This window comes from Antedon mediterranea, chromosome 10 (genome assembly GCF_964355755.1).
Source record: "Antedon mediterranea chromosome 10, ecAntMedi1.1, whole genome shotgun sequence".
Lineage (NCBI taxonomy): Eukaryota > Metazoa > Echinodermata > Crinoidea > Comatulida > Antedonidae > Antedon > Antedon mediterranea.
Window position 1 is genome coordinate 22,322,377 of NC_092679.1, and position 18,922 is coordinate 22,341,298.

The 18,922-nt window shown below is 34.9% G+C and overlaps 2 protein-coding genes across 3 annotated transcripts; one reads left to right on the forward strand and one right to left on the reverse strand.

The window, feature by feature from the left end:
* Positions 1-5,968: 5,968 nt before the first annotated feature.
* Positions 5,969-13,024, forward strand: LOC140061079 (C-1-tetrahydrofolate synthase, cytoplasmic-like). Of its 2 annotated transcripts, none has more exons than XM_072107504.1 (19): positions 5,969-6,178; positions 6,533-6,617; positions 6,895-6,954; positions 7,322-7,375; positions 7,705-7,841; positions 8,124-8,224; positions 8,400-8,536; positions 8,629-8,740; positions 8,849-9,018; positions 9,108-9,340; positions 9,534-9,717; positions 9,902-10,187; positions 10,592-10,878; positions 10,961-11,072; positions 11,287-11,426; positions 11,624-11,766; positions 11,910-12,087; positions 12,277-12,537; positions 12,670-13,024. In XM_072107504.1, exons 1-19 carry the CDS (start codon positions 6,126-6,128, stop codon positions 12,757-12,759), a joined length of 2,823 nt encoding a protein of 940 aa, XP_071963605.1. In that variant the 5' UTR covers positions 5,969-6,125; the 3' UTR covers positions 12,760-13,024. The 2 variants fall into 2 exon arrangements, with proteins under 2 accessions (XP_071963605.1, XP_071963606.1); XM_072107505.1 differs by lacking the exon at positions 5,969-6,178 and adding an exon at positions 6,284-6,395.
* Positions 13,025-13,543: 519 nt separating this feature from the next.
* LOC140061081 (probable alpha-ketoglutarate-dependent hypophosphite dioxygenase) lies at positions 13,544-17,188 on the reverse strand. Its single transcript, XM_072107507.1, has 6 exons — positions 16,985-17,188; positions 16,347-16,520; positions 15,735-15,885; positions 14,993-15,178; positions 14,630-14,681; positions 13,544-14,296 (listed from the first exon to the last, which is right to left on the reverse strand). Exons 1-6 carry the CDS (start codon positions 17,171-17,173, stop codon positions 14,158-14,160), a joined length of 891 nt encoding a protein of 296 aa, XP_071963608.1. The 5' UTR covers positions 17,174-17,188; the 3' UTR covers positions 13,544-14,157.
* Positions 17,189-18,922: the final 1,734 nt, after the last annotated feature.

Consider the following 18,922-nt stretch of genomic DNA (forward strand, 5'->3'; position numbering starts at 1 on the left):
TCATCAGCTTCTTGGATTATGCTTAAAGACTTATTCTGGAATGACACTTTATTGCCTTGAACGAAATGGTTTGGCAACTGTATCTGTCCAAGAGGTGCCGTCTCATCCATGTCTGTATCTCCATCAAACATGACTGTCTGATTACCCACAGTGTCTCTTGGTTCCAAATCTTTACAAAGCGTCTCCTTTACATTTCCGATACATTCAGTCATATCCATCAGTTCAGCATTGTCTGTTGTAAAGAGTTGCGTTTGGTCTTCTGGCAGATTATTTTTAAATGTTTGCACAGAAGCACCACATGGCACGCACTCAGTGATGTCCATATCAGCTTGGGCCTCGTCGCAGAAAACTTTAGTCACTTCAACTGTGAAATAACGATAAACATAATAAGTCTTAAATTTCTATCAACAATTTCACATAGAAGCTTTCTAGTTGAACCTAAAAAACATGGAATGGATATTGAGCATTAATTAATTAAATGCAGTACTGTATTATAACTTATAAGTACCCACATTTTGCATGAAAATTTTGCATATAAGCAAACTCAAATACAATGTTAGTAGCTGCATTGCTTGTTATCCTTTAGGTAAGAAACTTATGTTTGACTCTCTCCACCCAAACGTACAAATGGGTTCCCAGAAAGGTCAAAACTTAATTGCGCTGATTACTACTTGCATGGGAGTATGGCTCCGTACGTGTGATCCAAAAATGACCGGGGTAATAATATAAAGCGCTTAGAGGCTTTTTGTGCAATACGCACTATAAGATGTATTATTATATTTAAATGTGTTACCTTCTAGTTCTAGATCACTTCTTTTAGCTGCAAACAATTGAGAATGAGCTTCATTCTCTTTGTCGATACCAGTGTTTGACATCAATTCCATATCTGTCCTGTATTTGATTAACTGGCTAACTTTGGTTTTGGAAGGATCACTGCAGACAAAGCTTACATTAGAATTATTAGAATTGTTATGGTAAGAGTCAACGGCAGACGCTAGTTCAGATAAACCTTCAGATTGAGGATCATTTATTGTAGGCTTTGAAGTCATCAAGCTTCTAAGAAAGTCACCAGCATTGGTCTTCTGACTTTTCTGCTCTGTTGTTGAAGAATCCATCAAACCGCCATAACAAGTGGTGATCTCCATGAATCCTGTAGTGTCATCGCTTCCAAAGACTCGTGTCTGATCCATGGCATCAGCTCTTTGCGCGATGTCACCTGGTTCTGTAGCAGAACTGCTGTTAAAAGATGCTGGCATTAGGCAAGAGTAGGTCGGGCCGACAAATGTCGGGTTTGGTATGTCAATCTCATGTTGCATGGAGCCATCGCTGCTGTCAGACGACGTACTCCTAAACCTCTGTCGTGTCTGGTTAGTCTCCATCTCAGTCAGAATGGCACCATGTGTTTGAGTGAAGTCCATTGTCATTGTCAGTTCTTTAGGTGGACTTTCTTGTTGCATAATGAAGTCATCTGGTGTAGTCTGTGCTGGCTGTGTTTTAATTGGCGCCGACAGTAAAGAATCAAGGCCTATGCAGAAAGATAAAAAAATTGTTTAATCAAAGATGTTATATAATAATATATTTTAGAATATTTTTTGAAGGACACTATAAAGTTACAATTTTTTTTTTTTAGATAAATCTATCTCTTCTACCTTGAATTGTATGGCCAACTTCTTCATCACTGAAAAAAAAAATTTAATTTAAGATGTGTTATTTTATATGAGCTTAAATTAAATAGTTAATCATTTTGTTTTTTATTAAACAACAATGGATTTATTTATGTATTAAATCATTAGGAAAATATTTTGGGCTAGCCCTAGCACAGTTCAAACTAGTAAAAGTCTTACAACACTGTATTGAAATATTTTCTTACCATATTTCTGAGGATGTTTGTTTAGCCTGATTATTACATGGAGAGTTCAACAACCCAAGAGTATGTGCATCTTTATCATTTAAAAACTCGCTGTAAAATTAAATATTTAACTAGAATATTATTTTAATATTTTTGATATAACATTACAAGAGTATGAACAAGTACAGGAAAAATCGATGACGCTTATTAATTGGTGTTTTTCTTTTCTAAATCCCTGTGATGATAGGTACTGTACCTGATTGATAAAAAGCATACAGTAGTCGGCTTGTTTTATGTTTTTTTGTATTATTTATTTATACTGGGTGACTTCTTCAGTTAAAAGACTGGTCTCCCAGAGGGCCCAGTTATGATCAGAGACTGTGTGTGTGTATTGTACACCATGGTAACCCACTACTTATCTCGAAAGATGTAATAGGTTCTTTAAAGTGCACATGGGCTAGATGTGTGGACAATTATTATTCATTCATTCATTTCCTTATATTTTGGATAGGATATCCATATAACAATACATACAGAACAAAAAAAAATGTTTAAATTATAATTTAAAAAATAATAAAATCTTACCGAACAGACATGGTATCAGCAAAACTGACTCTCTTTGATAAACGCTTTGCTTTCGCCTCTCTAAAGAAAGAATTGACAAAATATGACATTATTACACTGTAATTATTATTACACTACATTATTTTGCTGTTGGTTGGGTTTGGAAATAAAATTAAAAAAAACAAAAAACTAACAAATCCAGGTTAAAGGTGTTTTCACATTGCGTCTGAATTCAGTCAGACCAATCAACAGTGAGCATTAATAAACTAGTTTGACACCGGATAACCAAATTGTGAAATCACGCTCAATGCTTGCGAAATTGTTCTCAGGCTTCCAGACCGAATTTTGTCGCGATGTGAAAGCCGCTTAAGCAGGCACACGTCCAGTTTTAAGCCCTTATTTTATACTTATAAACATATTAAGATTAATTAAATGTTAAAATCATCTAATATACATACCTAGCAGTTTCATTAACATGGTTAGGATCTAAATCTCCAAGGGCTGTACGAACAGGAGACATACTAATCTTCAAAATCTGTAAAAGACACAATTTTACATTAAATACGTCAATCATTATCATAGGACACCAGGAAGGTACAGGGTTGATAATGTTTATACCTGTTTACTATGTGTATACAAATATACTTCAAAAGCTCTCTTAAGCTCTGTCCGCACTATCAAACTTTATGTGACAAAAAAATGCGATGTGGCCATATGGACATGATGATGTCATATCACTACCATATTTGGGCACACTTTTTTGTCAAACTAGTTTGGTAGGTAATATAAATAATATATGAATTAATGTAGTATGTATATTCAATTTAAATATAATAGTATGTATTCAATGAGTTTTACTGTATGATATCTTTTCACAAAAAAAAAACATGCTCAGTGGGAACTATAGCTTGCTTACATCAGGAGTTGTATGTGTTAGGTTAAACAGCCTGAATAATAGTGATCAGATTTACATAACTTTGAATCTAGTTAAGAGTGACAACAACTTTTACTCACAGATGATCGGCGACTTCTCTTCTTTCTGTTATTTCTGCTGATAAAGGAAAAAAATATGCAAATTGGACTTCCTTGTTGATATAACATAATAAATATGGTGCATTAAAATCAATAATTTTATAATAAATTAGGCCCTCTCTAGGACTAGCCTAGCCTCTAGGTGTATCTAATTAAGTATAAATTATAATATAAATGACAGAGTTTAAATACGATGTATTCATTATTAATATTAATTACTATTAGTTTACACACCTATTCTTTGATGTAGTTGTATTTTCCCCTTCCATTTTCTGAAAAATAAAATGTGAAACAATTCATTTTTATTTTAATTTTGATGAAACTTTATTTTAAATTCAGGAACAGCTCTTCTTCTTATACCATAATAATTAATAAATACAGGCTACTACAGCAATACATTCAAGAGACCTCTACAAAAAATATAAAATAGTTATACAGTAGAACATCCACAGTGTTGGTGGGTAGGCCTCGTTACACACTATAGCCTAGGCTGGCTACCTAGCTAGGACCCGTGGCCGTGGGTCGCCCGTAGGTGGTGGATGGGCGCGCCCTTTATATAGTAAGTAGGCCTAGCTAGGCCCTACTACTAGACTAGGGCTAGGCTAGGCCTACTACTAGCCTTTTTAGTAGCTAGGCCTAGCTAGGCTAGCCTAGCCTATAGTTAATCTAGCCCAACTGGCAGCTAGTAAAGAGACGAATATTTAAAACTAGTGATTGCAAATTATACAAAATATAAAACAAACTTTGTTTATATTTCAAAATCTGTATAGAGGCCTAGAGTTCTGCTGTAATCCGCAATATTTCATAGATTCTTTTTTGTTGTCACTTCTCGAAATTCAAACTTCCTGCCTTTTTTCAATTGCATGATGGGAATTGTTAAGTACAGTGACGTCATAAATTGATGGACGAGAGAGTCAGAGAGAGAGAGAAGAGCGCGAGTATAGTCTTTTGTATTGAGAGTGACGTATTACGCGCGTTACCGAAAAAGATTTTAACAATTAATTGTTGTTCACACAGGGTGTTCAATGTTTAGAAACAAAAAGGCGAGGATAAAACATGATTCGGTAACAAATATACTTAGGCTTAAAATAAAACGACTGTGACTCACGGACAGGCGGTCAAAGATTTTTTTTTTTTTTCAAAAACGCACCATCACCCCCCACCCCCCCCCCGTCCGCTTCTACAGAGAAAAACACTTACTTCTTTTCTTTGTCACACCTAAATACTATAAATAAAGAATATTTCGTTACTGTATTTAATTTGAAATCATAAATAGGCCTACTGTACCACCTTTATTAACAAATATTTAGGTATACCTTCCCAATCCCAGTAGTACAAATGGTTCGAACATAGAGCAGCTATTTTATAAATAGCTCCATGGTTCGAATAAGAAAATGTGATTATTAAAAAAAGTTATGATTTTCCCTCAAACCATAAACAATTAAAGGTCAAACTTAGTATGATGCTTTTTATGCCATTTTTATAGGAAAAATCGCATTACCACTATACAACCAAACAAAAATATAATTCACCAAAATAAACAAGTTTAGCCTTGAATTTCCGTTCCTATTACGTTCCAGGTATAATGTTCCGATTCAATGTGACAAAATGGACATTGGTATTTTTTTTCCAGTTTCTAGAATTTCTGTATTCACTGCCTCCGGAGTAGGATAAAGAGAAACTGTTCTTAACTACATTTCCCGTAAACTTAGTATAAAAAAAGCGGGGAAAAAAGGACAATATCTTTAGGACTACATTATTTTACAGTTACACTAATATTTATACAAACAAAATATTAATTGGTCTTTTCGGGCCGGCGGCCTCCATAGTTTCTATCGGTACCAGACATTAACGCTTCTCTAGTTTGGCCTATGCAGTGGCCTAATAGGAGGTCGAAAGAATTACACACATGACGAGCCACAACCATGAACTTTTAAACAATCATGGTAGAAAAGACAAAAGAAATTAATACACCTTTTATCATCAGTCACCACAACTATCCATGTTCTTTTCACGTGCTCTAAACGTGTGTATTAAGAAAATGGACTATTCCAAGTTGTAACATGGAATAATTATCTGTGGTTAATATAAACAAGTTGCAACTATTTAAATAGACAAAATCATCAGTTTTATTATGTAATTAAATATAATTTTAGATTAAATATTTGTAAATAAAATATAATTTTCCATACCTAGAGATAACTTATATCAGACACATTATTTGATAATAACAAAATCAACCCTTAACTAAATGATACACTCCAGAGAGAAGCAGATCGATTAAGTTTTACCGCTCTTGGTTTTATCACCCGGGAAAAGACAAATAAAATCGTTCAATAGAAGCGAAAGTATGATTGTTTGACAAAAAACTCGTTATTTGTATACGTTTTCAATATATTTGTAAAGTTTATCACCGAAAAATTACAGAAAAGTGTTTATTTCGTTGTATTTTTATCGACGAAAGATGTTTCGAATTGTGAATCGTTCGCGCACATTTCATCGTAACACCGCCACCTATCTTCATCGAAGTTCACGTGTGTCATCAGGATTTACAACAAAACTTAATCGTTATCAGAATTCGTCTCCTTGTTGCTTATCTTCTTATCAGCCTTTTCGCTTTCAGTCTACGTATCATAGGTCCTCGCCAGTTGTTACAGAAGGGAAAAAAGTTGTCGTTATCATGGACACGGACCAGTTTGCATCGAGAATTCTAAATGGAAAAGAAATTGCACAGTGAGTTTGGTGGTGGAGGAGGTCGACCCCGACCCGACCGAGGTCGACCGATCGATCGAGGGTTTGATTTCTCGTGAGTTGCTGGTGGTGTGCTACATGCTGCTAGGCCTACATCAGAGGCTCTGCAAGCAGCATGCACTGAACTAACACTATCAGATTCAACTTTTTCCAGGTCTGCCCTAAAAAGTATTACCCAGGCCCACTAGACTAGTGCAGGGTTAGGCCTAGCTTCCTACATATAAAACCCGCATGCAGCTTGCTGAGCAATTACAAATTGAATTTTTAGTAATTTTTGGCTTAGAGAGTACTAACTAGAGTACTTAACTTACTAATTAATACATTTTTTTTTCATAGAGAAATCCGGAAGGAGCTCAAAGCAGAGGTTGCCCGTATTCGGGAAAGCCAACCAAATTTCCAGCCAGGTCTAGCTATCGTGCAGGTACTAATGCTATTGGAATCAACCTGAACCGTTTAGAATGGTGGTGTTCCTGTGTGGGGGTGGATGTCGTTTGCGAGAAAAATTCCACACATCCTAGTCCCGACCCTCTAACAGAATTTAATATCTTAAATTGTGAAATTGAGTGAAACCATCCCTACCTAAAAAACGTGTGGATGATGCGTCTTTTCCTCTCTTTTGGTGAAATGACGACTAGTGCTAACCTCTAAAAATTAGATCAATACTGAATTTACAGTATTTTTTTCCTTTTATTGTTCAGGTTGGCAATATGGAAGATTCAAATATTTATATCAAATTTAAATGCAGAGCAGCCGAAGAGGTTGGTTTATTTTTCCTTTTCAACAAGCTTTTCATTTTTAAACAATTTTACATTTACTGATTTTACTTTACAATGTATGTCCGAGAGTGTTAAAGAGTCGCTATTCAAACGAGTTTGAACAATGCTATGAAAGCCCCAGTGGTCTAATGGTTAGGGCAACTGCATATCAAGCAGACGGTCCGAGATCGAGTCTCGGTTGAGGCGACCTTTTCTCATTCTCACAGATTTCCTCATCTTTATCGTTTCAAATTAATTAATTAAATTTCAGTATATCATCGGGCGGTTTAGAATTAATGTTCTTTGCCTGCTGTGTTTATATATAACTACATATATAAATTTAACAATTATTATATTTGTGTCCCCGTAGATTGGTATGATGACTCATCATGTTAAGATGGACAGGTCAACGACCCTTCCACAGGTGAATTATTAGCATAAATATCTTTAAACAATGTTGGAATTTCTATCCTTTTATCAATTTGAAATTCAATGTTAATTCTCATTTACTACACTAATACATTTTTTATTAGTACAGTACTAATGACAACATTGCTTCTGCCTACACTATCAAAATTGTTTGACAAAAAAAGGTGTGATGTGCCAAAATATGGTGATATGACATCATCATGTCTATATATGGGCACATCACATTTTTTTTGTCACATAAACACAAAGCTTTACATCCCATGACAGTAAAACTCAAATTGTTTTCACACGATTTAATACAATTTACTTCTTCTTGTTTCTTAGCTTGTAAATCAGGTTGAAATGCTCAACAATGATCCACGCATTCACGGCATCATTGTACAATTACCTCCAGATTCGGAACATCCAATGGACGAGGGCGTAATTACAAATGCAATTAAAGCGAGCAAAGACGTTGATGGGTAAGAACAAAAGTAAAATGTTTAGCCTTCGGGATTCTAAAAGTGGGTGTCTCAATGAAGGGGTACTACCGAAGTTACAGAAACTCTTTTTAGGAGACACAAAAAAGTGCCCCCGTAAAGAATGTTACTTAAATAAGGGTTGGCCATATTGTTAAAAAATATACTTTTCCTAGTTTATTTTAAATGTTAAAAGTGTCCCTTTAATGGAAGTTTCTTCATGTAGGGGTACTACTGCAGTTATTTAATTTTAATTTTTAAATAATTATTTTATTTTTGTTTCAGATTAAATGAGTTTAATGTAGCGAAACTGGCACGAGGCCAACTAGACAAATGCTTCATAGCTTGCACGCCAAACGGCTGCTTAGAACTAATCAAACGAACGGGTAAGGCAAAATATATATAGCTGTATTGGTGTCATAGGGTCTTTCGTAATAAACTACAGTGTAGCCAAGGTCACCCATTATGTAATAATCTGTGTATATAGTGTGTTTAACAAAATTCCATTCCATATCATTCTTTATCATCATTTGTTATCCAGTATTTATATTATTTTCTTAGGTATTGATATTCAGGGTAAGAAAGCGGTTGTACTTGGCCGTAGCAAGATCGTCGGTGCACCCATGCATGACCTGTTGCTATGGAATAATGCAACAGTCACCATGTGTCATTCAAAAACAAAGGATCTTCCAAGCATTGTGAGTATTTGTATCTGATAATGTACAAGAAAATATAAATAATTTTGTTACTATTTCGATGTTTTAGATTTAATTTTTTTTATATATATTAGGTATCCGAGGCTGATATTGTTGTGGTTGGAATTCGCCAACCAAAACTTGTAAAGAAGGAATGGATCAAACCAGGAGCGGTCGTTATTGACTGCGGAATCAATCCTATTCCAGGTCCGTTCCGCATTTTAACTTTCCGTATAGATATAGATTAAAAGACCAGAGCTGTTTTAAAGAACATTAGATTTCGTTTTTAAATTTGTGTATTTCCTTTATACAAAGATGCAACCCGCAAAAACGGTCGTAGTATTGTTGGCGATGTAGACTTTGAAGGCGTGAAGGAGGTGGCATCTTTTGTTACTCCGGTACCTGGGGGCGTTGGCCCGATGACGATTGCAATGTTGCTGAAAAATACAGTTGAAAGTGCGAAGAGAACAATGGGGTCTGGCTTGGTAAGTATCTTATTTGATGTTAATTTTTTCTGTAGTATGAACTCGAATGTGATATTTTGTATTAATTAAAATACCTCTTGCTACTATAGCCCCAAGGAGCATGGGCAATGCGTTACCTACCACTAGAACTGAAAGAAAATGTTCCCACTGACATTGAAGTCTCCAGATCACAGACTCCGAAGCATGTGGCAGAGCTTGCACAAGAGCTGAATCTTCTGCCGGAAGAAGTCGACTACTACGGCAAACAAAAAGCAAAGATCTCGCTGTCGATTCTTGATCGACTTGCTGAATCACCAAACGGAAAATACGTTGTTGTAGCAGGGTACGTTGTGATCATTGTTTTGATTATAATAAATAATGCAATACAGTAGAATCATACGCCCTCTATTCAGGGGACATCCCTATTAACGGTACATTTTGTTGGGGCCTAAAGTGTCCCCCTTAATAGGTGTTCTACTGTATTTCAGTAATTTTATGATTGTTACGATCGTTTTAAATATTCTCTCAACCCTCAGAATAACGCCAACACCACTGGGTGAGGGTAAAAGTACGACAACTATTGGTCTGACGCAAGCTCTGGGTGCTCACCTGAAGAAGAACGTGTTTGCCTGTGTGCGACAACCATCTCAGGGACCCACATTTGGGATCAAAGGCGGGGCAGCGGGTGGCGGCTACTCTCAAGTCATACCCATGGAAGAGGTAAATAAAATATAACAGTTGTTGAAATAGTCAATAAACATTTCTAGATTTATTTATTAAATGTTTATGAATATGAGAAGAAACCAAATTGGCATTTGCAAGTATCGATCAAGTCTTTTTCACACGCCCACTTCCTTGCCTCTGTGACTCTTCTTTCAAACGCTCATCAATTCTTTATTTGTAGTTTAATCTCCACTTGACTGGAGACATCCATGCCATCACAGCTGCCAACAATCTCTTAGCAGCAGCCATCGATGCTAGGATCTTCCACGAATCCACCCAAACCGACAAGGCACTCTTCAACAGACTCGTCCCAGAGAAGAAGGGAGCAAGAGAGTTCTCCGCCGTGCAGTTGGCCAGACTTCAAAGGCTCGGAATTGCCAAAACGGATCCTAACGAACTGACCGAAGAAGAAGCGGCCAAATTTGCTAGACTTGATATTGACCCTGAAACAATAACATGGCAAAGAGGTAACCAAGCATACCATCATGTTTGCAGACATAATAACAATTTATTTCATATTTAATATAAATTTATATAGCATAATACAACAGCTGTTCTGCATTTTGTATCACATGAGTTACATCAAATAATTTTTTAACATCTTTTTTCTTTGTCACTACCCAGACATTTGTCAAGTATTGTATTGCGTGTTAAAATTATACTACAGTATTTATACGTCATATTGCTTTTGCCCAACAAGTGACAATAAATTATATATTTTTTTCATTCCTTCTGTATAGGCCAGTTAAATACATTTTTATGCTTAGGTAACCATCCTATTTTTAAATTAATTTCATGTTTAATTGACCAATCAGTACTATGGTACCATATTAGGTTGGGTGTTAAAAATGTTTAATTTTTCTTAACCTAGTGATTGACACAAACGATCGTTATTTACGAAAAATTACTATTGGACAGTCTGCGACTGAGAAAGGACTAAAGCGAGAAACGCAGTTTGATATCGCAGTGGCCAGTGAAATCATGGCAATTCTGGCCTTGACGACTGATCTAAAAGATATGCGTGAACGCCTTGGTAGAATTGTTATCGCCAGCGACAAGAAAGGTCAACCTGTTATCGCTGATGACATTGGTATTGGGGGAGCTCTTACTGTGTTGATGAAGGACGCAATTAAACCGAATCTTATGCAGAATCTTGAGGTACTTGTTTATTTTTATATGTATATTAAATTCTAAAATTGTATGTCTGAAAATTTGTGACCAGTTGATTTTATTTTGTTAGGGTACTCCTGTGTTCGTACATGCAGGACCATTTGCCAACATTGCTCATGGAAACTCATCAATTCTAGCTGATAAGATTGCCCTCAAGTTAGTCGGTGAAAATGGTTTTGTTGGTGAGTTCATCAAGTATAATCTGGAATAAAATCTACCTTCAATCAACACAAAATTTATGAAATACATATTTTGTATACCTACTTCTCTGTAACTGATTGCTCATGAAACTAAAAATAGTTACAAATCAATCCATTACTATCATCAATCCAAATCAACATTATCATCATCTGTATATTTTATGTTGTTAATAGTCTATCATTGTTTATATTTTAGTTACCGAGGCTGGTTTTGGTGCCGATATCGGTATGGAGAAATTCTTCAACATAAAGTGTCGTTACTCTGGACTTGTACCAAATGCTGTGGTGTTAGTCGCAACAGTCAGAGCATTGAAAATGCATGGCGGCGGACCGATAGTCAGTTTATTAAATTATTTGAAATATATGAATTGCCAAATAATTTAGAATAACATGTGACTCATAGACTACTGTTTAGGCTTGGTGGGATTTGTTTTAGGTTTTTTTTCATGTCATGCAGGGGTGTCCCTGCCTTAACCACTCAACTTCGTAAATGGATAATTAATTGTTATATGAATTAATTGTTTGCTTTTTAGGTTGTTGCTGGAAAGCCCTTACCCAAGGAATACTGCGAGGAACATTTAGATCTGGTGGAGAAAGGTTTCTGTAATCTCAAAAAGCAGATTGAAAATGCGAGTTTCTTTGGTGTACCCACCGTAGTTGCTATCAACAAATTTGTGTATGTTTAATTTAACTATAAGTTGAATTTAATCATTAATTTAATAAGTTAAGCACTGAAAATTGCATGCTTTGTAAGCACATGCTTACTCTCCCGGACAAAAGAACTTTTAAGTTTATAATTTGTTTATTATAAAATTGCAGTACTGATACACAACCTGAACTAGAGCTAATTGAGAAGTTAGCACGTGAAGCTGGGGCGTTTGACGCCGTTATCTGTACCCACTGGGCTCATGGTGGTAAGGGAGCGGTTGGCTTGGCTGAAAGCCTCAACAAAGCCTGTGAACAGCCTGGCAGCTTTCAGTTTCTCTACGATGTTAAGGTTTGTTTTTACTCTAATGCTTGGTTCCCACTAAGACGCAATTGCAATCCATCACTTGTGATTAGTCCAATTACTTGCGTTTCTAGAAATTGCAATTTAACTGAAGCCAACAAATTTTTTAATTGGAATTATTTTTAATGCAATGATGCAAAATAAATAACAATTTTAAATTTATTTTAAATATTTTAGCTCCCTATTGAAGAGAAAATCGCTACGATTGCGAAGAAAATTTACGGTGCTGATGGAATTGAATTATCTGAAGAAGCTAAGAAAAAAATAGAAACGTACACAGCTCAAGGGTTCAACGACCTTCCCATATGTATGGCAAAGACCCACTTATCACTGTCACATGATCCCACGAAGAAAGGAACGCCAACCGGGTTCACTTTACCAATAAGAGATGTGAGGGCGAGTGTCGGTGCTGGATTTTTATACCCACTTGTGGGAACGGTAAGAACTAATTAATAATAAATTAATTTTAGGAAATCCTTATATTATATTACCATAATTCTACTGTGATCTCTTCAAAACAGAACCTTTGCTAAAAACTGCAGTTTATATTTAAATTATTCAATTTTTCAGATGAGTACGATGCCAGGGTTACCCACAAGGCCGTGCTTTTACGATATTGACATTGACACAGATACAGAGACCATCTTCGGGCTATTTTAGTCCATAAAAATGATTTAAAATAAGTGGAGTACAAATGGGTTGATACAGTACCTGGTGATATAGCATAGTACTACTATAATATATAATATATTTGATTTCTGTAATATTCACAGAACGTGGTCAAATGCTGTATTCAAAGAAATGTCTTTCTAAAGAAATTTAAAAGAGAACAATTTGTGTTTTCAGTCATTAATTTAAAGATTATTCATATAAAATACAGTATTTATCCTAAAATGATAGTACTATTTAACTAATTAGGCATCTTTTGATGAAATTTATCATCCATTATTGCGTAATTGGAATGATTGTCTAAATAAAAGAAATATAAAATACAATTATTGTTCTGGTTATTATTTCATTCAGTCATTATTGCAGTAAAAAATGTAGGTACTGCAGTACAATCATTTCGACATGATCCCTAATCCCTATTACAAACTTGTGATTAAAATTCTGCAGTTGAGCCAGATTACGTTGTCTATGGCCATCAACAAAAACCCAAAAATATTATAATCACCAAAATAATCTCTTCCACAAAAAGCATGTGGCAAATATTGCTGGCATAGGAGTGTAACAATTTATCCAAGGTTAAATTAAAGAGTTACAAAAAATAGAAGATAAGATAACTTTATTTTGTCCACAGAACAAGTGGAAATAATGGTGCTTGTCTCATACAAGGATAAAATGGAAATACAACCAAAGTTGATTGAATTAATAAATAATAAACCACATTCTACAATTACCAAATATGGTAAAACATTATTTCTAATTTATTGCAGTAAAATAAGTAAGTAACACGACCATTTATTTTTTTATTAAAGTCCTTTAAAAGGTAATCCCTAAATATTACATTACATTGGTCACGGTTAGAAAATAAATTACGATACATTATTTAGAGTAGTAAATCAAGCCACTAAAGATATTGTGTATTGTCGCCCTGAATATGCCATTCCTATATTAAACTAATAAATATTATTCACCTGATTAATTTACCTGTAATTAAAAAAAAAAACAAAAACAACAGGTTTTTGGTTAACTGTTTGTCTGTTTATTGAATTGTTGTCTCTTTGAAGTAAAATCATTATTTTTATTTCGGTTTTGTCTGTGAAAGTAAAATGGCTTATTCAAAGTTTGATTTTTTTTAAATCTTTATCATGTTTTGAGGACAATACATTTTAAAATGCATTTAGATCTATAAAGCAAAAACAAACAATTAAAATATAACAATTATACATATTTAAAACAATTAACCACATTTTGTAAAGTTGTCTACATAAACTATTAAAACTAAATCTGTATTGCAATTATATATTGGACAAAATCTGTATTATGTAAGTAGCTACAGCTGCATTTCAGTGATTAATGCAGGAAAGTGTGATAATTCTGCAGTAACTTGCTTTTCTATATCCTTCCAGCATCTTTAAGTTCCTCCATCAACTTTTTTTGATAGTTTTTATGCTTCTCCTTCAGCTCTTCATCATCACGGCAACTCTTTGCCCAGTATGTCAACCCAAGAGCTGGGCGCCATCTAGTGCTTGATCTGAAACGAAAGTGAACTCTACTAAAGCTCTGTCTACACTATCAAACTTTATGTAACATACCATATACAGTATGGACATGATGACATCATATCCCTACAATTTTTGGTCATACTTCACATACACACATCATACTTTTTTTGTCAAACTAGTTTGATAGTGTAGATAGCACTAATCACTAAACCCACACACAAAAGTGTGAACGTTACATTGCATACAGAACCGCGAGTTTGAATTAACAGAATTAACTGAAGCTAACTGTAAGGTCTATGATAATAGGATTTTTTGTGAAATGTTCAAATATATTATATATTTTAAATACAGTAGTTACTCACTTGTTTTTTCCAGCAACATGAACTGTATATGGATGATGACCCAGCAGTGTGCCTACAAAAATGAAGAACAACTTCTAAATAACAATAAAAAAACACAAAATCCATAGCATGAAAAACAAGCAGCCGTTGTTTCACAAAACCAATTACAAAAAAAATTAGCAATAGGTGATAAAAAAAATGTACAGTAAATGCCTGAGGTACTAATTTAAATTGTCTCCACTGAAGATACATTTATAGGCAAGTGTAGCATTGTCAAATGCTACACAAACTGACAATACCTGGCTATCATTTATCAAATAGTATAGCCAAAAATTTAGATTAGTTGACATGTTTCCTATATATTATTGTTAAGCTGTACGTCACCTTTTTTAGCTGGCATTAACACAGCGTCTTTTTGCATTGTCTCAGTATAATCCACAAGAGCTTTGCTGAAACCAAGCTGATCAGTTCGTTTATGTTTCAGTTCGCCAAGCTTGTAGGTCTGCGGTACGTACGACATGGCCCCATTTTCTTCATCAGCGTCATCAAGTGCCAACCAAAATGTAATTCCTAAAAATTGGAACAAGTACATCACACAAGATGGAGTTCTTAAAAGAAGGATAAAGGTAGCTCTGTCTACACTATCAAACTAGTTTCACAAAAAAGTGTGATGTTTCCATATGGTAGTGGTATGCTTAAATGGTAGTGATATGACATCATCATGTCCATATATGGTAGTGATATGCTTAAATATGGTAGTGATATGACATCATCATGTCCATATATGGGCACATCACATTTTTTTTGTCACATAAAGTTTGATAGTGTAGACAAGGCTTTAGAGTTTGTTTCATATGAAAGTGTCCCCTTAATAGAGGTGTCTTCTGAGTAGAGTGTCACAAAAAGAGAGGTTCTGCACTCTACTCAGAAGACAAACCTAGTGAAGGAACATTTCCCCATGAATTGAACAAAGGACAATACTGTATGTCTTGTCACAATGGCCAACCCCCTTTTCAGAGGATACCTTTATTAAAGAGATACTTTCTTGGGTTCCAAAGGTGTCCCCTTAATAGTGGTTCTACTGTAAGTGTATACCTCTCTAATTAAGATACTCTTTTTAGCTTACCCTTATCATGCATAAAATAGATACCATCTTGATGAGGGGGCGTGTCCTTAGCACCAGGTGGTTTGGAAAAGAACTGAACATTATTAGGTTCACAATCGACTCCCAATAGAAGGTCTGCTAAGCCATTGAATGCAGGAGATTCACTCAGATCCTAAAAAAATAGTATTTTGTAACTATTTTGACTATAGAGCTGGAAATGACTGCATTAATTCTGTTGGTGTCTTTAACTTAGAGCTGTCGTGCTGAAAAAATGCCAGTAAATACCTGCTTTTTCTGACAGACACCCTTATTGGCATGGTAGGCCTAAAGCTCTATCTACACTATCAAACTGATGTGCCCATATATGGACATGACACATATGAACATCATACCAATACCATATTTGGGCATATCATACCATATTTGGGCACATCCGACTTTTTTTGTCAAACTATTTGATAGTGTTGACAGAGGTAATAGAATATTCCTGGCACACAGTTGTGTGTGAAAAGGGAATGGTCATGGGGTGATTACAACAATATGCCACTGTCAATTTTGAATTCATAATTATTTACATTAGACTGAGCACATTAAATTATATTTTGTATTATTACTATAGTAAATAACATTTACTTGAAAGAAGTGATCGAAATCAGCCATTCTTTCCAGGCGTATAATAGTACTTGCATCATCCTTCTTCTCAAAGAACGCCCTCTTTGGTGGAAGTTCAGGAACGACATCTTTTCGATACCTATCCAGTTCGGAATTGATGCCAGCTACTTCCTTTTCTGACAAGAAGTCTGACAGCTTGTATTTTAAAATAAATTATAACCAAAATATTAAAAACAAAAATGAAACCAGCTTTTCTATTCTACATTAAAGTCACTGTTGTAGGCATACTATTATTTAATTACTAATACTTTTTTATTTCAATTTTCTAAATTCTTATATAAATAATAAAACAAAACAAATAGAATAGGTCTAATTTAAGTGTATTTTATGATATGTTTATGTTTCAAAATGCTTTTTTTTAATGTGGCTATGTAAACAGAGTATTCTAATTCACTGGCTTATCTGTAGAGGAAATATATGAACCTCCATGGTTTATCTAAGCCTAGGCCTATTTATAGTTTATACAGTATTGTTGTAGTAAACAATAATAGGCCGATTTGATCTACTTCGGGTAGTTAGTTATAAACTCAGTACCAACGCAAGCCTAGACATTCAATCGGAAATCAGGTATGTAGTGAACATAACGAACAACAGTTTACCTTTACATAACCTTCATCTAAAAAGAATTTTCTTTCTTTCTTTTCATCTATTCTTTCTGAGAATTTAGGCCATTCCGAAACCAAACCCTCTCCAGTTTTTATTTTCTTTGCCTTTGGCTCCATTGTACACTGTGCATTTGGACTTTTGTTGTTTATCAATTCAACCATGCGTGACTTTGTGATTAACATAAATCTATTACGTCACTCTTCACCGGTCACATCAAAGTAATCTGATACGTGTTGATCACATTATGATCGTCCAGTTTATATAACTTTGAGAATGATAATATGGTCTATATATTTTGTCTCATCATAGAAAAATCTTCTATGATTCAGCTACATCGTTCAACCGCTACACTGTAAAATTCGCGAGATAGGCCTATAAAATTGTAGGGAAATCCCCTAGCTAGTAGGCCTACTACGTAGCGCGTGATCATAAGGTGTTAATGTTATGCGCGATTTGAACGATTTGCGCAATTTGAAATTGCGCAAAAAAATCCTTGCGCAATTTGAAATTGCGCAAAGAATTCTTGCGCAATTTAAAATTGTGCAAGGATTTTTTTGCGCAATTTCAAATTGCGCAATCAACTTGCGCAATTTCAAATTGCGCAAGAAAATCTTTGCGCAATTTTAAATTGCGCTGCACAATTTGTAAATTGCGCAAGATAGTTCTTGCGCAATATGACACCTTTGCGCAATTTGAAAACGAACTGTAAATTTTCAAATTGCGCAACAAAATTCTACCAGACAATCGGTATTTATTATAATAATTTATTGGAAACTAAATAGGCCTAACTCAAAATAAAACATAATAAATGCGAAGATGTGTGTAATAAATACATAACATTTATTATTACAATTAAATAATATTATCACTGTAACTTGAAATAAATCAAAATAAATGTAAAAATTAAGTTTTTAATATTAGTTTAAGCTAACCCTAGTCAGTATCAGTAGTCCAGACCCTAGCTAGGCTAGAGTAGTATAGCCGGCCGCCCGCGCCGCGCCCGCCTGGTGGAACACCACCGCTTCGTTTTCCTTCGTCGGTTGTTCGACGGTATGCTAACTTATAACAATATTTGTGTTATGCGCGATTTGAACGATTTGCGCGATTTGAAATTGCGCAAAAAAATCCTTGCGCAATTTGAAATTGCGCAAAGAATTCTTGCGCAATTTTAAATTGCGCAAGGATTTTCTTGCGCAATTTCAAATTGCGCAATCAACTTGCGCAATTTCAAATTGCGCAAGAAAATCTTTGCGCAATTTTAAATTGCGCTGCACAATTTGTAAATTGCGCAAGATAGTTCTTGCGCAATATGACACCTTTGCGCAATTTGAAAACGAACTGTAAATTTTCCCATACATGGCTAGGCTAGGCCTAGGCAGAGGAGTTTAAAATTTAGTATTTTATTATATAAATAAGACCATTTCAATGAAGATAATGTTTAATACTCACTTTTTAAGTTTTTAATTTTTAATATTAGTTTAGGCTAGGCCATGTAACCTAGTCAGTATCAGTAGTCCAGACCCTAGCTAGGCTAGAGTAGTATAGCCGGCCGCCCGCGCCGCGCCCGCCTGGTGGAACACCACCGCTTCGTTTTCCTTCGTCGGTTCTTCGACGGTATGCTAACTTATAACAATATTTGCACTACTAAAATAAGGAAATGCGATATTTATCTTTAATTTTGAATCATTCTTAGAAATTACTATAAAAATATGGGTGTGCATGATTTCACAATCTGTCGAAAAACCTTGCGCAATTTGCAGATTACTTGCGCAATTTAATACGTTGCTTGCGCAATTTGAAACACATGTTTCAATTCAAATTGCGCAAGGATTTTTTTTGCGCAATTTCAAATTGCGCAAATCGTTCAAATCGCGCATAACATTTGCACTACTAAAATAAGGAAATGCGATATTTATCTTTAATTTTGAATC

Coding starts and splice junctions, on each gene's coding strand:
- LOC140061079 (XM_072107504.1), top strand. CDS start 6,126: ATGGACACGGACCAGTTTGCATCGAGAATTCTAAATGGAAAAGAAATT. Junction 6,179..6,532: donor AATGGAAAAGAAATTGCACA/GTGAGTTTGGTG, acceptor TTTTTTTCATAG/AGAAATCCGGAAGGAGCTCA. Junction 10,879..10,960: donor ATCTTATGCAGAATCTTGAG/GTACTTGTTTAT, acceptor TTATTTTGTTAG/GGTACTCCTGTGTTCGTACA.
- LOC140061081 (XM_072107507.1), bottom strand. CDS start 17,173: ATGTTAATCACAAAGTCACGCATGGTTGAATTGATAAACAACAAAAGT. Junction 16,521..16,984: donor TAGATGAAGGTTATGTAAAG/GTAAACTGTTGT, acceptor TTAAAATACAAG/CTGTCAGACTTCTTGTCAGA. Junction 14,297..14,629: donor CATGTTGCTGGAAAAAACAA/GTGAGTAACTAC, acceptor CTTTCGTTTCAG/ATCAAGCACTAGATGGCGCC.